The sequence below is a fragment of the Martes martes genome, assembly GCF_963455335.1.
Source record: "Martes martes genome assembly, chromosome: 1".
In the NCBI taxonomy this organism is placed as follows: domain Eukaryota; kingdom Metazoa; phylum Chordata; class Mammalia; order Carnivora; family Mustelidae; genus Martes; species Martes martes.
The window spans coordinates 203,124,816-203,141,528 of NC_137888.1; the positions used below are offsets into that span (position 1 = coordinate 203,124,816).

At 61.2% G+C, this 16,713-nt stretch overlaps 2 protein-coding genes and 1 long non-coding RNA gene across 3 annotated transcripts in view; 1 reads left to right on the top strand and 2 right to left on the bottom strand.

Annotated features, from left to right (window-relative positions):
• IFI30 (IFI30 lysosomal thiol reductase) overlaps positions 1-1,747 on the bottom strand; it is a 3,626-nt gene extending 1,879 nt beyond the window's left edge. The window contains exons 1-3 of the mRNA XM_080825566.1: positions 1,399-1,747; positions 203-385; positions 41-115 (exon numbers count right to left, since the gene is read on the bottom strand). Coding sequence (XP_080681692.1) covers positions 41-115; positions 203-385; positions 1,399-1,533 — 393 coding nt within the window. The 5' untranslated portion in view covers positions 1,534-1,747. The remainder of the gene's footprint in view (positions 1-40; positions 116-202; positions 386-1,398) is intronic.
• The window catches only part of LOC308344259, a 25,402-nt gene extending 13,331 nt beyond the window's left edge, over positions 1-12,071 (top strand). Inside the window, exons 3-4 of the long non-coding RNA XR_013966974.1 lie at positions 11,008-11,118; positions 11,559-12,071. This is a non-coding gene — a long non-coding RNA (uncharacterized lncRNA). The remainder of the gene's footprint in view (positions 1-11,007; positions 11,119-11,558) is intronic.
• Positions 4,264-16,675, bottom strand: PIK3R2 (phosphoinositide-3-kinase regulatory subunit 2). Its single transcript, XM_080805341.1, has 16 exons — positions 16,527-16,675; positions 13,959-14,702; positions 11,163-11,255; positions 10,736-10,786; positions 10,523-10,654; positions 10,223-10,433; positions 9,627-9,712; positions 9,372-9,480; positions 9,185-9,283; positions 8,849-9,029; positions 8,643-8,768; positions 7,528-7,670; positions 6,918-7,094; positions 6,036-6,107; positions 5,694-5,864; positions 4,264-5,406 (listed from the first exon to the last, which is right to left on the bottom strand). The coding sequence occupies exons 2-16, from the start codon at positions 14,278-14,280 to the stop codon at positions 5,199-5,201; spliced, it is 2,181 nt and encodes a 726-aa protein (XP_080661467.1). The 5' UTR covers positions 14,281-14,702; positions 16,527-16,675; the 3' UTR covers positions 4,264-5,198.
• Positions 16,676-16,713: the final 38 nt, after the last annotated feature.

Here is a 16,713-nt window from a genome sequence, read left to right on the forward strand (position 1 = left end):
CCGTGCCCCCCACCACTCAGGTTCCTGGGGGGCCGCTCACCTCCACCTTGTTGAGCTTGCATTCCTGCTCCCCGTGCTGGCAGGTGAACTCCCACCGACCGCTGACATTCTGTTCCTGCAAGGCAGCTAGGTGAGTGCTGGCCAGCCCATCAGGTGCCCCTCTCCCTGGCTTAGAGCCTCGGTTTTCCCAGTGCCAACATACCTGGGCATTTCCATAGGGCACCAGTGTGACATTGAGGATCTCCAGTACCATCAGCCAGGTCGGGAAAAGTTCTCGGACCAGGAAGGCCCGGCAGCCGGGGCACAGCGCCTCGTAGTAGAGGCTTACGTTGACAGGAGGTGCTTGTGACTTCCTGAGGGGCACTGGCAGGCACAGGCCCCCAGCCTATGCGGGAGGAAGGGGTGTGAAGGGAGTTTAGCCCTGCTTGGTTCTCTGGCAGCTACAAACTGTAGGTGGTCTATCTTGCACTCTTTCCAGACAAGACCAGGTGGAATCCTGACTCTAAGGTTTTATCGCATCCCTCAATCTTCGTCGATCTCAGTTTTTCTGCAAAACGCATGTGACAAAGACTTGCAAACAGTAGGCACTTAATTTATGAACAGCTCTTGCTTTCTTTCAGTTGAGGTGAAACCCCTCGCCCCCCCCTCCCCGCCCCCGGAAATGTATGCAGTAAGGACTCAACACATGCACATTTTGGGTCACTGCTCTCCATCCTGCCTTCCCAAGGTGCATACCACTGGAGACTAATGCATGCTCATTTGTTGCCACTTCATACCCAGAGCCTTGGCCCTGACCTGAGCAAGGCCCTACACTTGCGCTGAGCCCTTATTTATTCTTCCTCTCAAGGGGCCCAGGTGAACCTCTCCCGAGCCCTGCTGCTGAGGCGGCGCCTAATATGTGCTGACTTCCGGTTGCAGCTGCCTGGCAGCAGGCAGCCAGTGTCTGTGCAGCCCCGAGCAAGTGGCTCAGCCTCCAGGGCATCTGCTTGCCCCCCGCACCAGAAACAAGTTAGCTCTTCCCTGGCCAAAAGGCACCCAGTAAGCAGCACCTAGAGGGTCGGTGCCACGGCCCGACTTCTCTGGGCTTCCCCTGGCCTCCGAGAGGAGACTCCATTCCCGCCTCAGACGTACACAGCAGGAGCTCAATGCGCCCCCACGGGGGGCTGGCGGGGACAGGGTAGAGGACAGCTGAGTGTCAGACGCGAGATGGGGAAGTGAAACGACTCGGTGCGAGGCCACAGTGCCGGGGGGTTTTCAGTCCCGAGCGGGGCAGCGTCCCCCTCTCCGAACCGGTCTTTTGCGGCAAAACCTGGGGAGAGGGGAGGAGGCGCGGGTCCCGCAGCACCCGCTGTCTGGGCGCCCGTCCCGCTGGCCCTCCCACCGCGTTGCCATCCCTACCTTGCAGGCGGCCGCCCCCTCGGGGAGTGTCCCCAGCGGGGACGCCCGCGCCGCCGCGGGGACCTCCGGCGGCAGTAGCAGCAGCAGCAGCAAGAACAGGGGCGGCAGGACCGGCAGGAGTGGCGACGAGGCCATCACAGCGGGGCCAGGGTGCGGAGGCGGGAGCAGCGGCCCGGGAAGGAGCCGCCTTTAACCCGGCGGTGGCCCAGCCCCCGGGCCGGATCCGCCTCCCGGTGCCCACGCCCCTGGGGGCTGGGGCGGGCGTCTCTCGGTGTCTACTGGCAGGTCTGGGTCCTCTTCCAACCTGGCCCCCAGCCGCACTCCCGCCAGGTGCGGGGCCCGCAGTCACGGGGCCGTGGGGCCGCCCTCCCCCCCCTCCCCCGCCCGCCCCCTCCGGGCCGTCAGGGCTGCCAGGTCATGTGAGTCTGGGGCAAGAGCAGAGATTAGGTGGCGGCTTCAGAGACAGGGAGACACAGGCAGGCAGACTGAGACGGGTCTCCACGCGCGCACCGCCCGCGGATCGATCTTGGGGCGGCCGGGGTGATCCAAGCCCCCAGTTCCTAGCCTGGGAACCTCGCCTCCCTACCCCGCCCTCTTACGGCGGCTGATCCCCTGACCGATAGTGGGCAGGGACTGCGGCGACCCGGCCCTCTCCCACCCCCTCCCCCTCCACCCATCGGAGCTGCCCGGGCGCCCGGTCCTCCTCTCGGGGTCCTCCGCCCCGACGCTCCAGTCCCACCAAGCGTGGTCGCGTGGGGCTGACTCAGGCGTCGTCACTGCTAGGCCAGAAAGCAGAAGCCAGCGCGGGGAGGGCGCCTCACTTCTCTTGGCCCTCCCAGGCCTGTCTGGGGTGGGGGTGGGGGGTAAAAGGAAAGCCGGGCTGCTTCTTTCCAGCATCCAGAGCTCGAGGTGGTGGTTGGGGTGGGGTGGGGGGCATCCAGGACCTCAGGGAACTCCCACGGCAGAGGGAAGCCCGGGTTGGGGCGAAGCCTATACTGTGCATGTGGCGTAGACTGGGGGAGGAGGTTGGTGATGTGCGACCCAGACCTCCTGGAGTCACCATGTTTGCCTCGGGATTGCACCAGGCACCTCAAGTGCTGGACCCTCAGCTTCCCCTTCTGTCCGTGGGCACAAGAGTGAAGCTTGGGGAGGGAAGCTACAGGGAAGGCTCAGAGGCAGAAGCAGAGTTGCCCCAGGCTGGGGTGGGGGTGGGGGAAGCCAGTGGAGAGGTGTTGACAGCCGAGGGTAAGGCCGGCAGAGAAGGACCTAGGCGTGGAAGGTTGGGGTGGTGAGGGAATAACCCAGATGTTCAGAATTTGCTGGGCCTCAAATGCCGGGCATTACCCGGCCCCTGATCCCACGGGAGGAAACACCCACGCCTGGCCCAGATTACAGGCAAGTCCCCAGCTCCTGTCTTCTTCCGGTTTGGGGGAAGCCCCATCCTGCTGTCCAGAGCAGCAGCCCTAGACTGGGGTTTCTCTGAAGTCCCCACGGCCGGAGGGTCCTGCCCTCCTTTGCAAACCCCAGGTCCTCTGTGATGCGTCTAAGACCACGCAGTTAGCCCATGCTTGCCCCGTTGCTGGGCGGGACAGAAGCTGTCATCGGCGGCTACAGTTTTCCCAGGGCTCACTAAGCACAGCCCTGATGGATGGCTTCCCAAAGGTAACTTCACTCATTGGATTGTCCGATCCTCGATCCTTGAGCGACTTCCCCTTGGGGGGTGGGGGAAGCAGATATTGACCCTATTTGATAAGAGGAGTTTGAGGATCAGAGGTGGGGGGTGACTTTCCCCAAGGTGACATGCCCAGGCCGGTGGTGGTGGACAGACACCTGTAGAGGCCATGTGAGGCCACGTGGGCTGTTGTTATCTTCTGTCTCCAAGCTCCACCGACTGGGGTCATGGGATCTAGAAAGTGGCCTTTACCCTGTGCCCCCCTTGCGGTGGGTGAAGACCACAGGGGAGATAGCATCCGGGCTGGGGTTCCTCATGGGGCAGCTCCTGACTTGGGCACACAGCAGGGACAGCACTTGGGAAGGCCCGTGGTCTCTGAGGCTGGGGGCGAGGGGGCCAGGTCCTGTCCTTCTGAGATCCCAGCGGAGGAGAAAAGATGAGAGGGCAGTTTTGTTCGTTCACCTCCGGGCTGCTGTGGGCATGCTGGGCCCTGACAGGTGCCGTATGGGGAGAGGAGGGGGCAGGTTTAGTCTTCTAAGAACGGAAGGGTCAAGACACAGGAACTCTGGGGAGGGGAGGGTGACGAATGTTCCAGGTCAAAGACACCATGAGGCCCCAAGTCAATGTCCCCCTGGGACCTGGCGGCCTGCACCTCAGGGACAGGTATGGGGGGGGGTCTGCAGGGAGAGGTGGCACTGAGGGCATTAAAGACATGGGGGGGCCTCTCTGGGTGCGGGGGGAGGGGTTGTGCTCTTGCCTCCACCCGACCATAATGAAGCTGCATGTCAGAGGGGAAGGGATTTTCTGAACAGCCTGGCTGGTGGTGTCTGAGTGCTGGGACTCAAGCCTGGGGGGCTGGGGCCAGGGTGGGGGGCAGCCCGGGTACTGGTGAGAAGCTGGTGTCTGATGTCTGGGGTACCTTGAGCAGGCCATACTGTAGAGCAGAGCTCAGGGTCTGAACCTCTTTGCTGTGTGACCTTGGTTGGACAAGTCTCTCACCTTCTCTGGTCACAAGCACCTAAACTGGGTGGTGCTTGGGGAGGGTTGTCAGCCTTCCTTGGATCCCTGGAATTATAAACCCAGGGGCCAGATGTGTGTGTGACCCTGGGAACGCCAGGTTCCCCAGCACACCGCAGCCATAGAGAAGCCCCCCCCCCCCCCCCCGCCGCACCACCAACAGAAGCGTCCACATGTTCCGTGTTTTATATCTGTATCAGTATCAACGTACCATACAAAACCGGCCCGCCAGCCTAGCTGGGCAGGCAGGAGAGGGGGTGGGGGTCCACGGGCAGTGTAGAAAACCAGGGCTCTCGTCCCAAAAGAGGAGAGAAAAAAGGGCTTTACAGTCAAGAAGAAATAAAATCAGAACCCAGGTGATCGAGGAGAAGCCTTGACTCTGCACGGGGTAGAAGTGCCGTGGGCAGCGGTGTGGCCAGGCCACCTCTACTTCTGGGAGGCCTGCTGCTGGGTGGGGCCGGCTCGTCTGTTTATTTTTAATTCTTTTCTTTTTTGGGGGGTACTTCTTGGCAGTGGCCCCTATGTGGGGACGACCAAGTGGTGGTTTCACTTCAGGGTTTGGAGGGGAAGTTGGGGTCTGTGGGGCGGGTCCCGCCCGGCCCAGAATGTCCCGGCCAAGGTGGTTCTTGGACGTGGCCAAGTAAAGTTCCTTCCTGCCGTGACTCCAGGTCTATGGCTTAAAAATTGGGGCACCCAGGCTGGGGCCGCACAGCCCAGGCGCCTCTGTAAACATGGCAGGTGCAGCCAGGTGGGTCTTCGGGGACCCTGGGGACGGGGCGCCTCTGGTGGGTAGGGCACAGGGTTCAGGGTGGCCAGAGGACAGTGCCTACAGGAGAGGGGCATATGGGGCAGGGGAGGCAGGAGTCCCAACCCAGAGACATGGAGGGACAGAGAGAAGGACAGATGGATGGGGAGGGAAAGAGACAGGGAGAGACTGAGAGAGAGGCTCAGAAAGAGAAATGGAGAGAAAGAGACAGGAAGAGACTCACAAAGGAGAGAGGCAGACAGAAAACCCGAAAGACGGAGCCCTCGGTGGAGGGGGGCGGGGGTTTGCCTCCCCAGCCTCCAGGCCCTGGGGTGTATCCGCTCTGCGCTGTCCTGCGCCCAGCGCTCAGCGGGCAGGGGGCGGGGGCCCAGGGCCGGGGGCGCGCACCGGGTGGGCGAGCGTGACCGTGAGCGCGTCGTTGTGCTGCACGAGCGAGGCGTGCTGGTAGTGCAGCACCAGCTCCTTCAGCGACCCGTACAGGTTGTAGGGCTCCGCGAAGCCAAAGCCTGTGGCCGTGCGGTAGATGACGCAGTGCTTGGTGTCGCCGTCCACCCTGCAGGCACGGGCAGAGGGACCGGCGGTCAGGGGTTGGGGGGGCGCTCCCGCAGGGTTCCCCTGAGTTCCTGTCGTTTCTTTCCAGTGACCTCCGCCCAGGACCCTAACCTGGCCCAGAAGCCACCACCTCCTGCCCAAACGCGGCCCTAGCTTCCTCTCTTGTCCCCCAACAATCACTTCTGCCTGTGGCAGCCATGGGGGGCAGGACTCCTTCCCGGCGATCTTCCCAGAGGGGCAGATCCCCCACCCCTCAGCTCGCTCCCGGAGCCCCCGCCAGGTACTCACACCACAGAGCAGGCATAGCAGCCACGCTGGCTGCTCTCGCGGATGAGGAAGGTGCCATCCCGCTTGCCGCTCAGCATTTCCTCGGCCTGTGTCCGGTTGATCTTGCCCACATACCACGTGCGTTCCTCATGGTGGGGCAGGTCGTCCTCATCCTCCATCAGCGCATACTGGCTGTGGGGGAAGCAGGGAGGGGACCCGGTTACTCACCCCCAAGCCTCTGAGGCTCCCCTGCCGTCTGGACAGCGCTCACGGCGAACTCCTACTCATTCTGCAAAACCCCCTGAAAATGGCCCCTCCTCTGGGAAGGCTTCCCTGGCCCCCAGCAGGTAGGGGTTCACTTACTCCTCAGTCTCATTTTTGATCCCCAACCACTCATTGATTTTCTTCTGCCGGGCGCCTTTCTGAGTGAGCCACCTGGAGGAAGAGGAAAGGTGGGCTTGTTCCACACTGCTGGTAGGGGAATAGCAGCCGTAGCACAGGCCGACTAGCCCCCACTGGGCCGCAGTGGGCCTCGCTGGAGGCAAGGGGTGGGGGGACCTCCGAGGGCCAGTTCCCGGTGCAATGACGCCAGTTGCCACAAGAGGTCAGCCTTGGCTTGGTCAAGGAAAGCTTGACTTACTACTTACTATTATGTGTCTGCTCACTCTTACTGAACCCCCAGAATGCACCATTCCAGCAAGGTCTTATCACCACCAGTCTCACCTGAGGGTTGCACAGCAGTGTGACTTCACACAGGGCAGCTGTCTGTTCTGTACCTCAGTTTCCCTCAGCTATTAAGGGGGCAACTTTGCAAAGAACTTTGAGAAGACAGAGTGAGCTCATGTGCATGGGGTGCTCAGCACAGTGCCTGGTACACGGCAGGTACATGTGAGCACCTAAGGCAGGGAGGTTCCCAGTGGGCCGAGGCAGGACTTGAGCCCAGACTTTCCAGTTAGCATTCACGGAGTCCATCCTGTGGGAGGCTCCCAGTGACCCAGCCCCAGGGCAGCAGTGCTCCCATGTCACAGACACCTGGGAGGCTGAGACCCACCCACAGGGAGCCCTGGCGAGGGGGCCAGGAGGGACCTGATGGAGAGGGAGGGGGCTCCTTCACAGCTGAGGGGTCTCAGGGGCAAGGTGGGACCACTTGGTGGAGAAAACATGAATGAGACAGTGGCAGAGATCACCTCACCAGATGTCCCCGAACCGAGGGGCCTGCCGGTGAGCATGGGGCCGGGCACTCACACGAGGTACTGGTCTCGGATCTTGCGCAGCTGCATGAGGTCTGGCTTGAGGCTGTTCATGCGCTTGTCGATCTCCCGGTTGTCTGAGGCCTGCGCCCGCAGCTCCTGCTCCAGCTTTGTGCGGCTCTCGTGGATCTCGGCGATGCGAGACTTGAGCCGCTCTGAGTTCAGCAGGATCCTGGCAGAGGGGCAGCTCTGAGGCCTTAGAAGGCTCCTAGCCTCCAAGCCTTGGCACATGCCGATTTCCCTGATTGCTTGCTAGTGAACTCCTATTCATCCTTCAAAGCCCATTTTTATTTACCTTTTAAGATTTTATTTATTTATTTGATAGAGAGACATCACAAGTAGGCAGAGCAGCAGGCAGAGAGAGAGGGGGGAAGCAGGCTCCCCGCCGAGCAGAGAGCCCGATGTGGGGCTAGATCCCAGGACCCTGAGATCATGACCCGAGCTGAAGGCAGAGGCTTAACCCACTGAGGCACCCAGGTACCCCAAAGTCCATTTTTAAATGACGCCCCTCCTCCTGGAACTCGGGCTGCCCAGTGTTTCCTTTTTTTCCCCACTTGCCCATGCCAGATCAGGTGGGGCAGGGTAGGGCAGGGGAGGCAGCTCACCTCTGCATCTCCTTCTCATTGCCCTCACGTCGGAAGCGCTCCAGATATTCCTTGCTACACTTCTCTTGCGTCTGGCCCTGCTCTTCAAAGATCTTGATGGTCTCATTGAAGGCCTCGATAGCTGTGCGCTTCATCTGCAGCTCCTGCGGGAACGGGGGCGAATCTCAGTTTCTGCTGAGACTCCTGACAAGCCCCTCATGAGGGGCGAAGGCAGATCCCAACTCTGATATGGAGACTTTGCTCAAGCTGTTCCCTCTAGCAGGTGCCTCATTCCTCTAGCCCCTACTGTACTCAACAAACTCCTATTCAGCCTTCAGAACCCCACTCCCCAAACCCACTCCTCCTTAGCACTGCTAAGTATTAAAGACAGGTCTGGTTGCAACATACAGTTCACGGGGCCTCTCAGGGTAGACGCTTTGCCGAGTACTTTCTATACATCATCTTGTAGAACCTGCCAACAGCCTCCTACAAAATCAGAACTATTCATGGGGAAACAGACTCAGGGACCCTAAGTCACTTCCAAGATCCTGATGTTCATAACCAATCTTGGACAGGTGTCTTGTCCACTCAGAGCCTCAGTTGATCCATCACGTAAAACGGGGACAAGAAAGAAATTTCTTGGGGATAACAGGGGAGACAGAAATATTCTCTGCCTGAGATGGGATGTCTGGTCTGAATAAGCTACATCCCAACTTTTGAAAGGTAATTTATTAACAAAGTCATCGTGTGACAAAACCGTCCTCCCTCTTCCCTGTTTTAAATGACCCTGCCCTTTCCCATGAACTCCTGACTCTTTGTTTCTGGTTACTAGCTAGCACTTTGAATAACATCCAGGGTGAAGGGCCAGGAGAAATAGACCTGTGGCCCCAGTTACAGTTCCAGATGGGGAAAGTGAGGCCCAGGAAGACACAGAGGCTCAAGGAGACACTCCAAGGTCCTGACTTGGCTGTTCCCCAGGGCGTTGGCTGGTGCTTTCTGATCAGTTCTTTTGTGTTTTTTTGAAAACGTTGATTTCTGTTTGTAGGGGAGTCCTGGGCACTATGTGGCTGCTCTGTGACCTGGAAGCAGATGTCTGTCCCCAGGGCCTCGCCACTGCCCCTCGGTGCCTGTGGTACCTGGGAGGTGCGGGTGTACTCCTCATAGAGCTGGTCATACTCGCGGCTCTTGTCCTGGTACTGCTGGTGGTAGACTTTGAGCTGGGCACCCACCGCTTCCACACTGTCCTCCTTGACAATCTGGTCCTAGGGAGAGCCGGTGTGATCAGAGAAGCTGCCAGGGACACTCAGGCCCACGGCTGGAGCCGCCCTCCCTGGCCACAGACCTGCTGGTACTTGGACACGGGGTAGAGGAGCCGGGTGTCCAGCTTGGCATTGTACTGGGCCAGCGACTCATGGCGGTAGTGGGTGATGAGGTCCACGACGGAGCAGAAGGTGAGAGGCTCCGAGAAGCCGTAGTGCCCGTCGCGGTGGAAGACTTTGATCAGCTTGTTGTTCCCGCCTTTCCTGGGGGCAGGAGGGGGGGTCAGCAACCAGGGGGACCCCCAGCCATCCTGATAACTGTACATGTCCCGCTCCCCATGCCACCCCCAGTCCTCCTGACCTGGTAGCCTCCCTTGCAGCTCTCACACCCAGTCACCCCTGAAGGGACAGGCCCCCACCTGAGGGTCAGCGTGTACTCCCCTTGGATCTTGCTAGATGCATCTCGGACCAGAAAGGTCCCATCAGGCGTGTCCCGGAGCTTCTCGTTCACCTCCTCCCTGTGGCGATACCCAGGATTGGGGGCGCCCGCCCAGAAACCCTGCCCTTTGGGCCCTGCCCGCCACGTGGCCCATCCCCAAACCCTACCTGGAGATGTCACCCCAGTACCACTCTGCGTCCTGCAGGGAGGGTGGGCTTCCCCCATTGGCCAGGCCTGCAGGGACAGGCTTTGCCTTGGGGGGTTTAGGAGGCAGCGCTGAGGGACAGGAAAAAATGCACATTGAGTACGGACTGTATACTGTGGCCAGCTCCTACTGCAACAGACCTTGTGGGTATTGGCAAGGCCCTGAGTCAGCATTCGAGGCTCCCAACAATAAGAGATAATATGGGGACAGGGGTCACCTGGGGGCGCAACCTCCTGCTCCTCCAGATGTTCCTGAAGCAACTTCTCCACCAGCAGCACCGGGAAGTCAGGGCTGGACTCAGTCCTGGGGGGAAGGGGAGTGCAGTGGGTAGGGCCTGACGCGCGCCTGGTCCTGCACTGTGTCTGCACGCCTGGGGCAGCTGGACGGGAAAGCAGGTGTAGGGAAGAAGGGCAGATGACAGGCAGGTGTGGGAGAACAACTCCTGTTTCTGTATATGCAGCAAGCACTCAATGAACGTTCGTACAACGAACGCACAGGAGTCCAGCACCTGGGGTGGCGGGGAGCAGAAGTGATGGGACACGTACAACCCACGTGCCTTCCCTCTGGTCTGGGTTCCATCACTCCGCCTCAGGAGTGTAAGACCTGCTGGGGTCTTCCTGGCGCCCAGTCCCAGCCTCGCCATCCTTTCTGGCCTGCTCTCACAACAGCTCTGGCCTCTTTCCCCCCAGGGCCCTGTTCGCACTCCTTTAACTAGGTCTGGACTCCTGGCAGGCAGAGGGTCTCGGCCCTTCCTCCATTTAAAGCCCACCCCTTGCTAATCGGGCCGAGGCCCCGCCCCCTCTGGCAGCTCACCCGTCGGGCGCGCCCCCTGGCGGCGGCGAGGGAGGCGGCGCGCGCAGCAGCAGCGGCCCGAAGGTGGCGCCCAGGGCTCGCACGGCGGGGCCCGGAGCCGGGGCGCGTCGGGCCACCCGGCCCAGGTGCTGGAGCAGGAACCGCAGCGTGAGCGCGCGGTGCAGTGGCAGCGTCGGGGGCTCCAGCGCCGGCCCCACTGGCCCCGCGGCCTCTGCGGACAGACGGCCGGAGCAGGGTGAGCCGGAGTCGGCTCCTGTCTGCCGCGGCCCCCTCCCCAACCGGGCTTCCCGCCAGGCTCACCCCGCAGGGCCCGGCGCGCCTCGGCCACGGCCTCGGGAGTCACAAGGGGCGCGGGTAGCGCCAGCAGGAAGCCCTTGACACCGTCTGTCAGGGCTGCGGAGTCCCACTGCTCCACGTCGCTCAGGGACCAGTCTGCAGGTGCAGGGGGGCATGTCGGCTGTGATGTCCAGGCCAGCTGTCCCCCCACCCCTGCCCACCGAAGCTTCCCCTCACCTGTGCGCGGGGCAGGCAGCTCAGGCCTGTAGAGGGATTCACTGTCTAAACCTGGGGAGAAAGGGGAAGGGGTGGATCAGCTCTACCCCGGGTGGCAAGCCCAGCTCGCAGATGGTTCTTGGACCCCTTGTGGGGCCTGGGATGGCTATTCAACCTCCCAGGAATAACTGGCGGCGGGGATGGGGGGGTGGCAGCGGGGAGGGGAGAAAGATGGTGCAGAGGGCACAGTACATGCAATGGAGGGTCTGGTGACATTCCCATCCACACCCTAGGAGTCACTACTGCCCCAACTCAACATGGAGACCCAGAGCATCCAAGCTCAGCTTCTTTCCATGCAGAGTGTCTGGCAGCCCCCTGAAGGAATGAGTTGCCCATCACCAGAGGTAAGCAAGCAGCATACAGGGGTTGTAAGGGGGCTGAGGCTCACCTGTCCGCTCAATGGCCTCCACCAGCTTCACCAGGATCGGGGGAGCCACATCAGGTGGGGAGAACTGCTCTGGCAGGTCGGGGAGAGTGAGGCCTGGCAGAAGGGGACAGTGTTGGTGGGGTCCCTGGAAGGACCCCAGACCCTTTCTTTGCCTGGTGGATCTCAGCTTGGGCAGCTCCAGGTAGGGTCTGTTCTAAGCATCTGTACCACCATCCTAGGGAAGCCAAAACCTGGCTGGAGGGGCTGGGAGGGGTGAGTTGGTGGTCAGCAATTTTCTGGGTTAAAATATCAGTTTACACAACTTCAGAGACTAGGTATAGAGGGTTGATTAGTGTCCCTCAAAATGATATGTCCACATCTTAATCTGATTCCTGTGACTATGACCTTACAATGCAGATATAATGAAAGTAAGAATTCTGAGACAAGATCTTAGATTTTGGGCTCTCAATCCAATGACTGGTATCTTTATAAGAAGAGAAGGCCACATGAGGACAGAGGCAGAGACTGGGGTGATGCGGCCACAAACCGAGGGACACCTGGAGGTACTGGAAGCCGGAGGAAGCAAAGAACCATCCACTCCGACAACCTCCAGAGGGAGCAGGGCCCCGCCGACACCTGGATCTTGGGCTTCCGGCCTCCAGAACATCGAGGAAGTAAACTGTTGCTTGAAGCCATCGAGCTTGTGGGCGTTCAGGAGAGCAGGTTCAGGGGCCTGCCAGGGCTCTGCTGTGCAACCTGGGGCCCAGCACTCGCCCTCTCTGTGCCTCAGTCTCCTCAAGTAAGAAACTTGCTGATGGTGAGCTCTCTCCCTCCTCAGTGTGAACAACAAAGTGGTTGAAAAGAATAAAAGGACGAAATCCCTCTGCGGGTCAGAACACCTCATTCCGAGGACCTTCCTTCATTCTCTAAGTCATCTTGTCTTAAAAAAAAAAAACACAAAGTATTTCCCCCATTTTAACGATGCTGAAAGCCCTCCCAGCGGGTGCCAGGGGCCTCCATGGCTCTGCGTTTCTCGCTCCACTGGGCCCTTTGTGTGCAGGCGCGCTCTGCCTGCCCGGCCACCGTCTGATGCGGCTTGGCCCTCGGCAGGGACGCCCTGGCATAGAGCAGGGGCAAGCCCAGGCCTGCGGGGCGTCCCTGAGTGACGGGCCAGGTGGTGCCTCAAGCTGGAGAAAGGCCCAGCTAAGTCCGAAACACTGAAGGGGAACAAAAAAAAAAGGAGAGAGAGAACAAGGGAGAGGAGGTGGGTGATGGAGGGGAAGGCACAGTTCTGAAATCTGCCCGTGATGAGTTTACAAAACGGGGAGGGAAGACTCATCAGAACATGTGTCACGACCATTTTGTGGATCGGGACCGAGGCTGAGAGAGGGAGCAACCTCCCTCTGGGGGCCCAGGTGACACTGCTCTGCACTCAGCTCCCGGTGTGGGGTTGAGTGGAGGAAACACAGGCAGCCACAGCATGTTGCTGGGTAGTCCTAGGACCCTGGAGGGTCTGGGCCTGAGCATGCAAAGGACCAAGCCTTCTAGTTGCCAGATGAGGAAACTGAGGCCCAGGGAGGGCTGGCCCCAGCGGCTGTCACACAGCCCTGGAGGATTTGGAGGGCGGGGCCAGGCAGCCACCCGGAGTGGGCATGTGTGTGGAGGCTGGACGGAGGCCAGGCAGAGGAGGGAGGCGGCTGTTACCAGGGGGAGAGGCAGATTTTGGCTGGGAGCCCGGATGGGGCCGCCTCCTGCTCCTCCAGGCTGAGGCGGGACACAGGCCCCGGCCCTGGAGGCACCAGATGCTGCAAACCGTCGCCTCCATGCCTCCCATCCGGCCCCACGATGTGGGGCTCTGGCATGACCCTCTTGGGGCACCAGGGTCCCTCTGGCACAAAACCAGGCAGGCCAAAGGTCAGGGCCATGGTGCTTCCCAGGGCCTTGGCCTTCACCGGGGGATGGACCCCGAGTGCATGGTTTGACCCCTTTGCGCCTTGGTCTCCCCATCCGTACATGGGGCCTCCCTCGGTTGTTGTGAAGGTTGGCGCAGACTACCAGGCACTGGGAACTTGGCCTCCTCCCCACAAGCTGAGCCTCAGTTTCCCTGGCTGGAGCCCATGCGCTCTGCCCAGCACACAGCAACTTCTGCATACCCTGAGTGCCCTCAATTCTTCCCTCCCAGCACGTCCCTTGGAAGTGTAGATGGCCAAGGATCTTCGGGAAGGGATATGGGGTCCTCACGCTGCATGGCCTCGAGGGGTCAGTCCATCCTTTTTGGCCTTGTGGCTCCCTTCACTTTGGAAACCAGGTAATAAAGGGGGTTTCTCAAAGGACCCTAACTGCAAACTGAGGGATGAAGCTAAGTTGAACCTCTGAATCCTACTGAATGCTCCCCACTGTCATCAAAATCAATCCCACAGAGTCCCTGAGGCACAGCCCCCGCTGCCCTTCCCTTCCCACTCCACTCCGCTGGCTGTTCCCCGAACCTGCCATTACATTCCTACCTCATAGCCTGGAGCCCTTCACCCTCAGCTCTCCCCGTGTGAGCCTCCTTCCTCACAGCATTTTTCATCACCTAATCACATCCTTGTCACTTCTTGAACAGGGAGCCCCGCAAGGGTGGGGCCAGGCCTATGCCCCCCACCAGTGCCATGAATTGAGCCCAGCCCTGACAGCAGCACAGTCAACACTTGTCAACTGACCAAATGAGCTTATTCTTCCTCCCCTGGAAGACATGCCATTGCCTCACTAGAAAGAAGAGGAAACTGAGGGTCTGAGGGGACCCCGTCCCTGCCAGGGCCCCTGCCTGCTGCTCACCTGGCTCAGGGGGCCCATCCCGGGGCCTGGCGGGCAGTGGGCGGGGGCCACGTGGACGAGGGCCAGGCCGGGCCAGGGCTACAGGACCCAGGAACTCGACGTAGGTGCCGGGGAAGTCACCTCGTTGCCGCGTGCGCTCATTGAGGCCAGGCATCCAGCCCACGCTCTGTGGGCAGCGCTCGTTGCCCTCAGCCACGCCCAGCACCTGCAGGGCTGCCCGGCTCACCACCAGCACGTCGCCCGGCAGCAGCTCCAGGTCCTCTGGCCGCTCCCGGCGGAACGGGTACAGTGCACGGTACTGGAAGCCCTCGGCACCGGCCATGGCTGGGCCGGGTGGGGTCTGGACGGTCAAGCTGCTGCTCGGGGCCCCAGTGGCCCCATCAGCTGGGCCGAGGGCTGGGAGGGTCCGCTGAGTCGGCCTGGGGCACTGAGACCGCTATTTCTACTGAGAAGTTACAGGTGCCCGCGGGGGTCACTCATGCCTTGCTTCCCACCATTATTCCATGACCCTGACATGGGTCACTCATTGCTCGGTCCACCATTCGTCAGCTGGTGGGAGGGGGTCGGCAGCGTGGTCTCAGCTCACTCAGCCGCTGCGTCCCCCCTCAATCCGTAGGGCAATGCCAGGCTGCTCACTCCCTCACATGGGGGGCCATCGGCGCCCGAGGCTGGCGGCTCTTCCGGCTGCGCCAGACGAGGGGGCCGAGGGCACAGGCTGTCACCATGCTTGGCCAGGACGCCGACCTAGGGGGGAGATGGGCAGGGTGGCATCAGCCAGGTTGGGCTCCTCCCACCCCCGCCCCAGAGATGGGCCCCAATACGGGGTCGCAATCCCCTGACTCACTAGGTAACCTTGGGGCAGTCCCAGCCCCTCTCTAGGCTTGTTTCCCCAGCTGTAAAATGGGTGTAACAACAGCCCTGCCTTGGGGGTCCCTGTGAGCAGAGCTTTGAGAAACCTGCCCCAGGCATAATGCATGCTCAGTAAACCAGCTCTTCCTTGCCCCTTTATTACAGATGGAGAAACTGAGGCTCAGAGCTGGAGACTGGAGGTCTCAATGTGCCAGGAAGCCAGGACTCAAAGACCGGGATCCACCTAACCTCAAGGCCCAGAATGGATTGCAGGAGGCAGGAGGCAGCAGCCACATGGCCAGGTGGTTATACCCACAGTGGGTGGAGTGTGATGGGGAATTCTCAGGGTACTGTGGGAGCCCGAGGAGGGGCTGGGCCACTTAAGCACAGGAGGAGGCAGTAAGGAAGCAAAGAGGTAGGAAAGCCGGTCCAGGCAGAGGCCCCAGCAGTCAAAGGACTAAGAAGTGAGTCCAAGGTCTCTTCAGGGGAGAAATGAAGAGGGGGGACCATGTCCCGGCTTGGCTAAATGAGGGGCCTAGAGGAGGATCTCAAAACATGAGGGGGGGATCATGGGAGATCAAGGGGATCTTGGCCCCAAGGGAGACATGGAGCCAGGAGAGAGTGAATGGGAGGAGGGCATCACAGCTGCCAAGGGGGGAGGCTGCTGGATGCAGGGCGATGCTCAAGCCCCAGGAGTCCCAACTTTTGGGGAAACAGCCCACCACAGATAGCATTCCCCATCTCAGTACTGCAGATTCAGTTCTCCCGAGACTGGGTAGTGGGGGAGGGCATGCTTTTTTAGAGGGTAGGTCTTCATAGAGGCAAGGAGACAGAGCAGGCTAGAGGAAATAGTCCCTGCAAAGGCTTGACAGTGGGGAGTTGCTTGCCAAGACTTCAGGTTGGCTTTTATAAAGCCACCAAGCGTGGACCACGCTGGTGCTCCAGTACCAGACAGTGGGTCGGGTCTTTATATCCCCCGACCACAAGAGCCCGGAAGCTGTCGGAGCAGGGAGCAGAGGCTCCACATTCCGGGGTGCCCAAACTTACCCGCTTCCTGGTCTTCCACCCGCCCCGTACTCCCATTCTACAGGTGGGGAAACTGAGGCCCAGCGAGGGGACATCCGGGAAAGCGCCTGGATCCGCTTGCCTGCCCGCCTCCGCGCTCCAGCATGCACAGGTTTGCACACGCCCCGGTGTGTGCGCCCGGGAACCAGCGCTCCCCGAATCCAAGAGGCGGGGTGGAGGGGCTAGGCCTGGCCAGGGGCTTGGCGGCTGGACGCAGGGCCCGCGCGCGCTCATGCGTGTTCAGACGCGCACGCGGGCCTCCGTGGACCCAGCAGCCTAGCCCGGGGAACGCAAGTGGAGTCGACCCCCGACCCTCCTGCATCCCACTATGTCCCACACAATGCCTGGGTGCCCCTCATTACTGCTCGACGCCCCACTTCAGGCAGGGCCTCCTTCCATTCGGGGCCGCAGCCCCAGCCCCTTATCTCGGCCTGCGAGCATTCCGTTCCCCTCCCACAGTCCCGGGCAGGCAACACCGCTGCCAGGTCGAGCCCGAGGCCTCCCTCCCGTCCCCTGAGGCCCCCAGTTCCCGCGGGGCGCGATGCAGCTCGGCGCTTGCGTTCTGACTTCCACCTCGGCCCCACATTCTGCTTAGGAGCCCCGCATCTGAGCGCACGCCAGCCCAGCCTGCCACGCCGGCCGGCCTGGACTTACCTGGTCGCGGCCGCCACCGCCGCCGAGGCCGCCGTCACACCGAGCAGAGGCCGACCCGTGGCTCCACCGCGGCCGCCGTCGCCGCAGCCCCGGGATCCCCGCCTCCGCCACCGCCGCCGCGGTTCCGAACAGCCGGGCCCGCCCCCGGCGGAAATGGCCGAGCGCATTCGGGCCAGGCGGGCGAAGC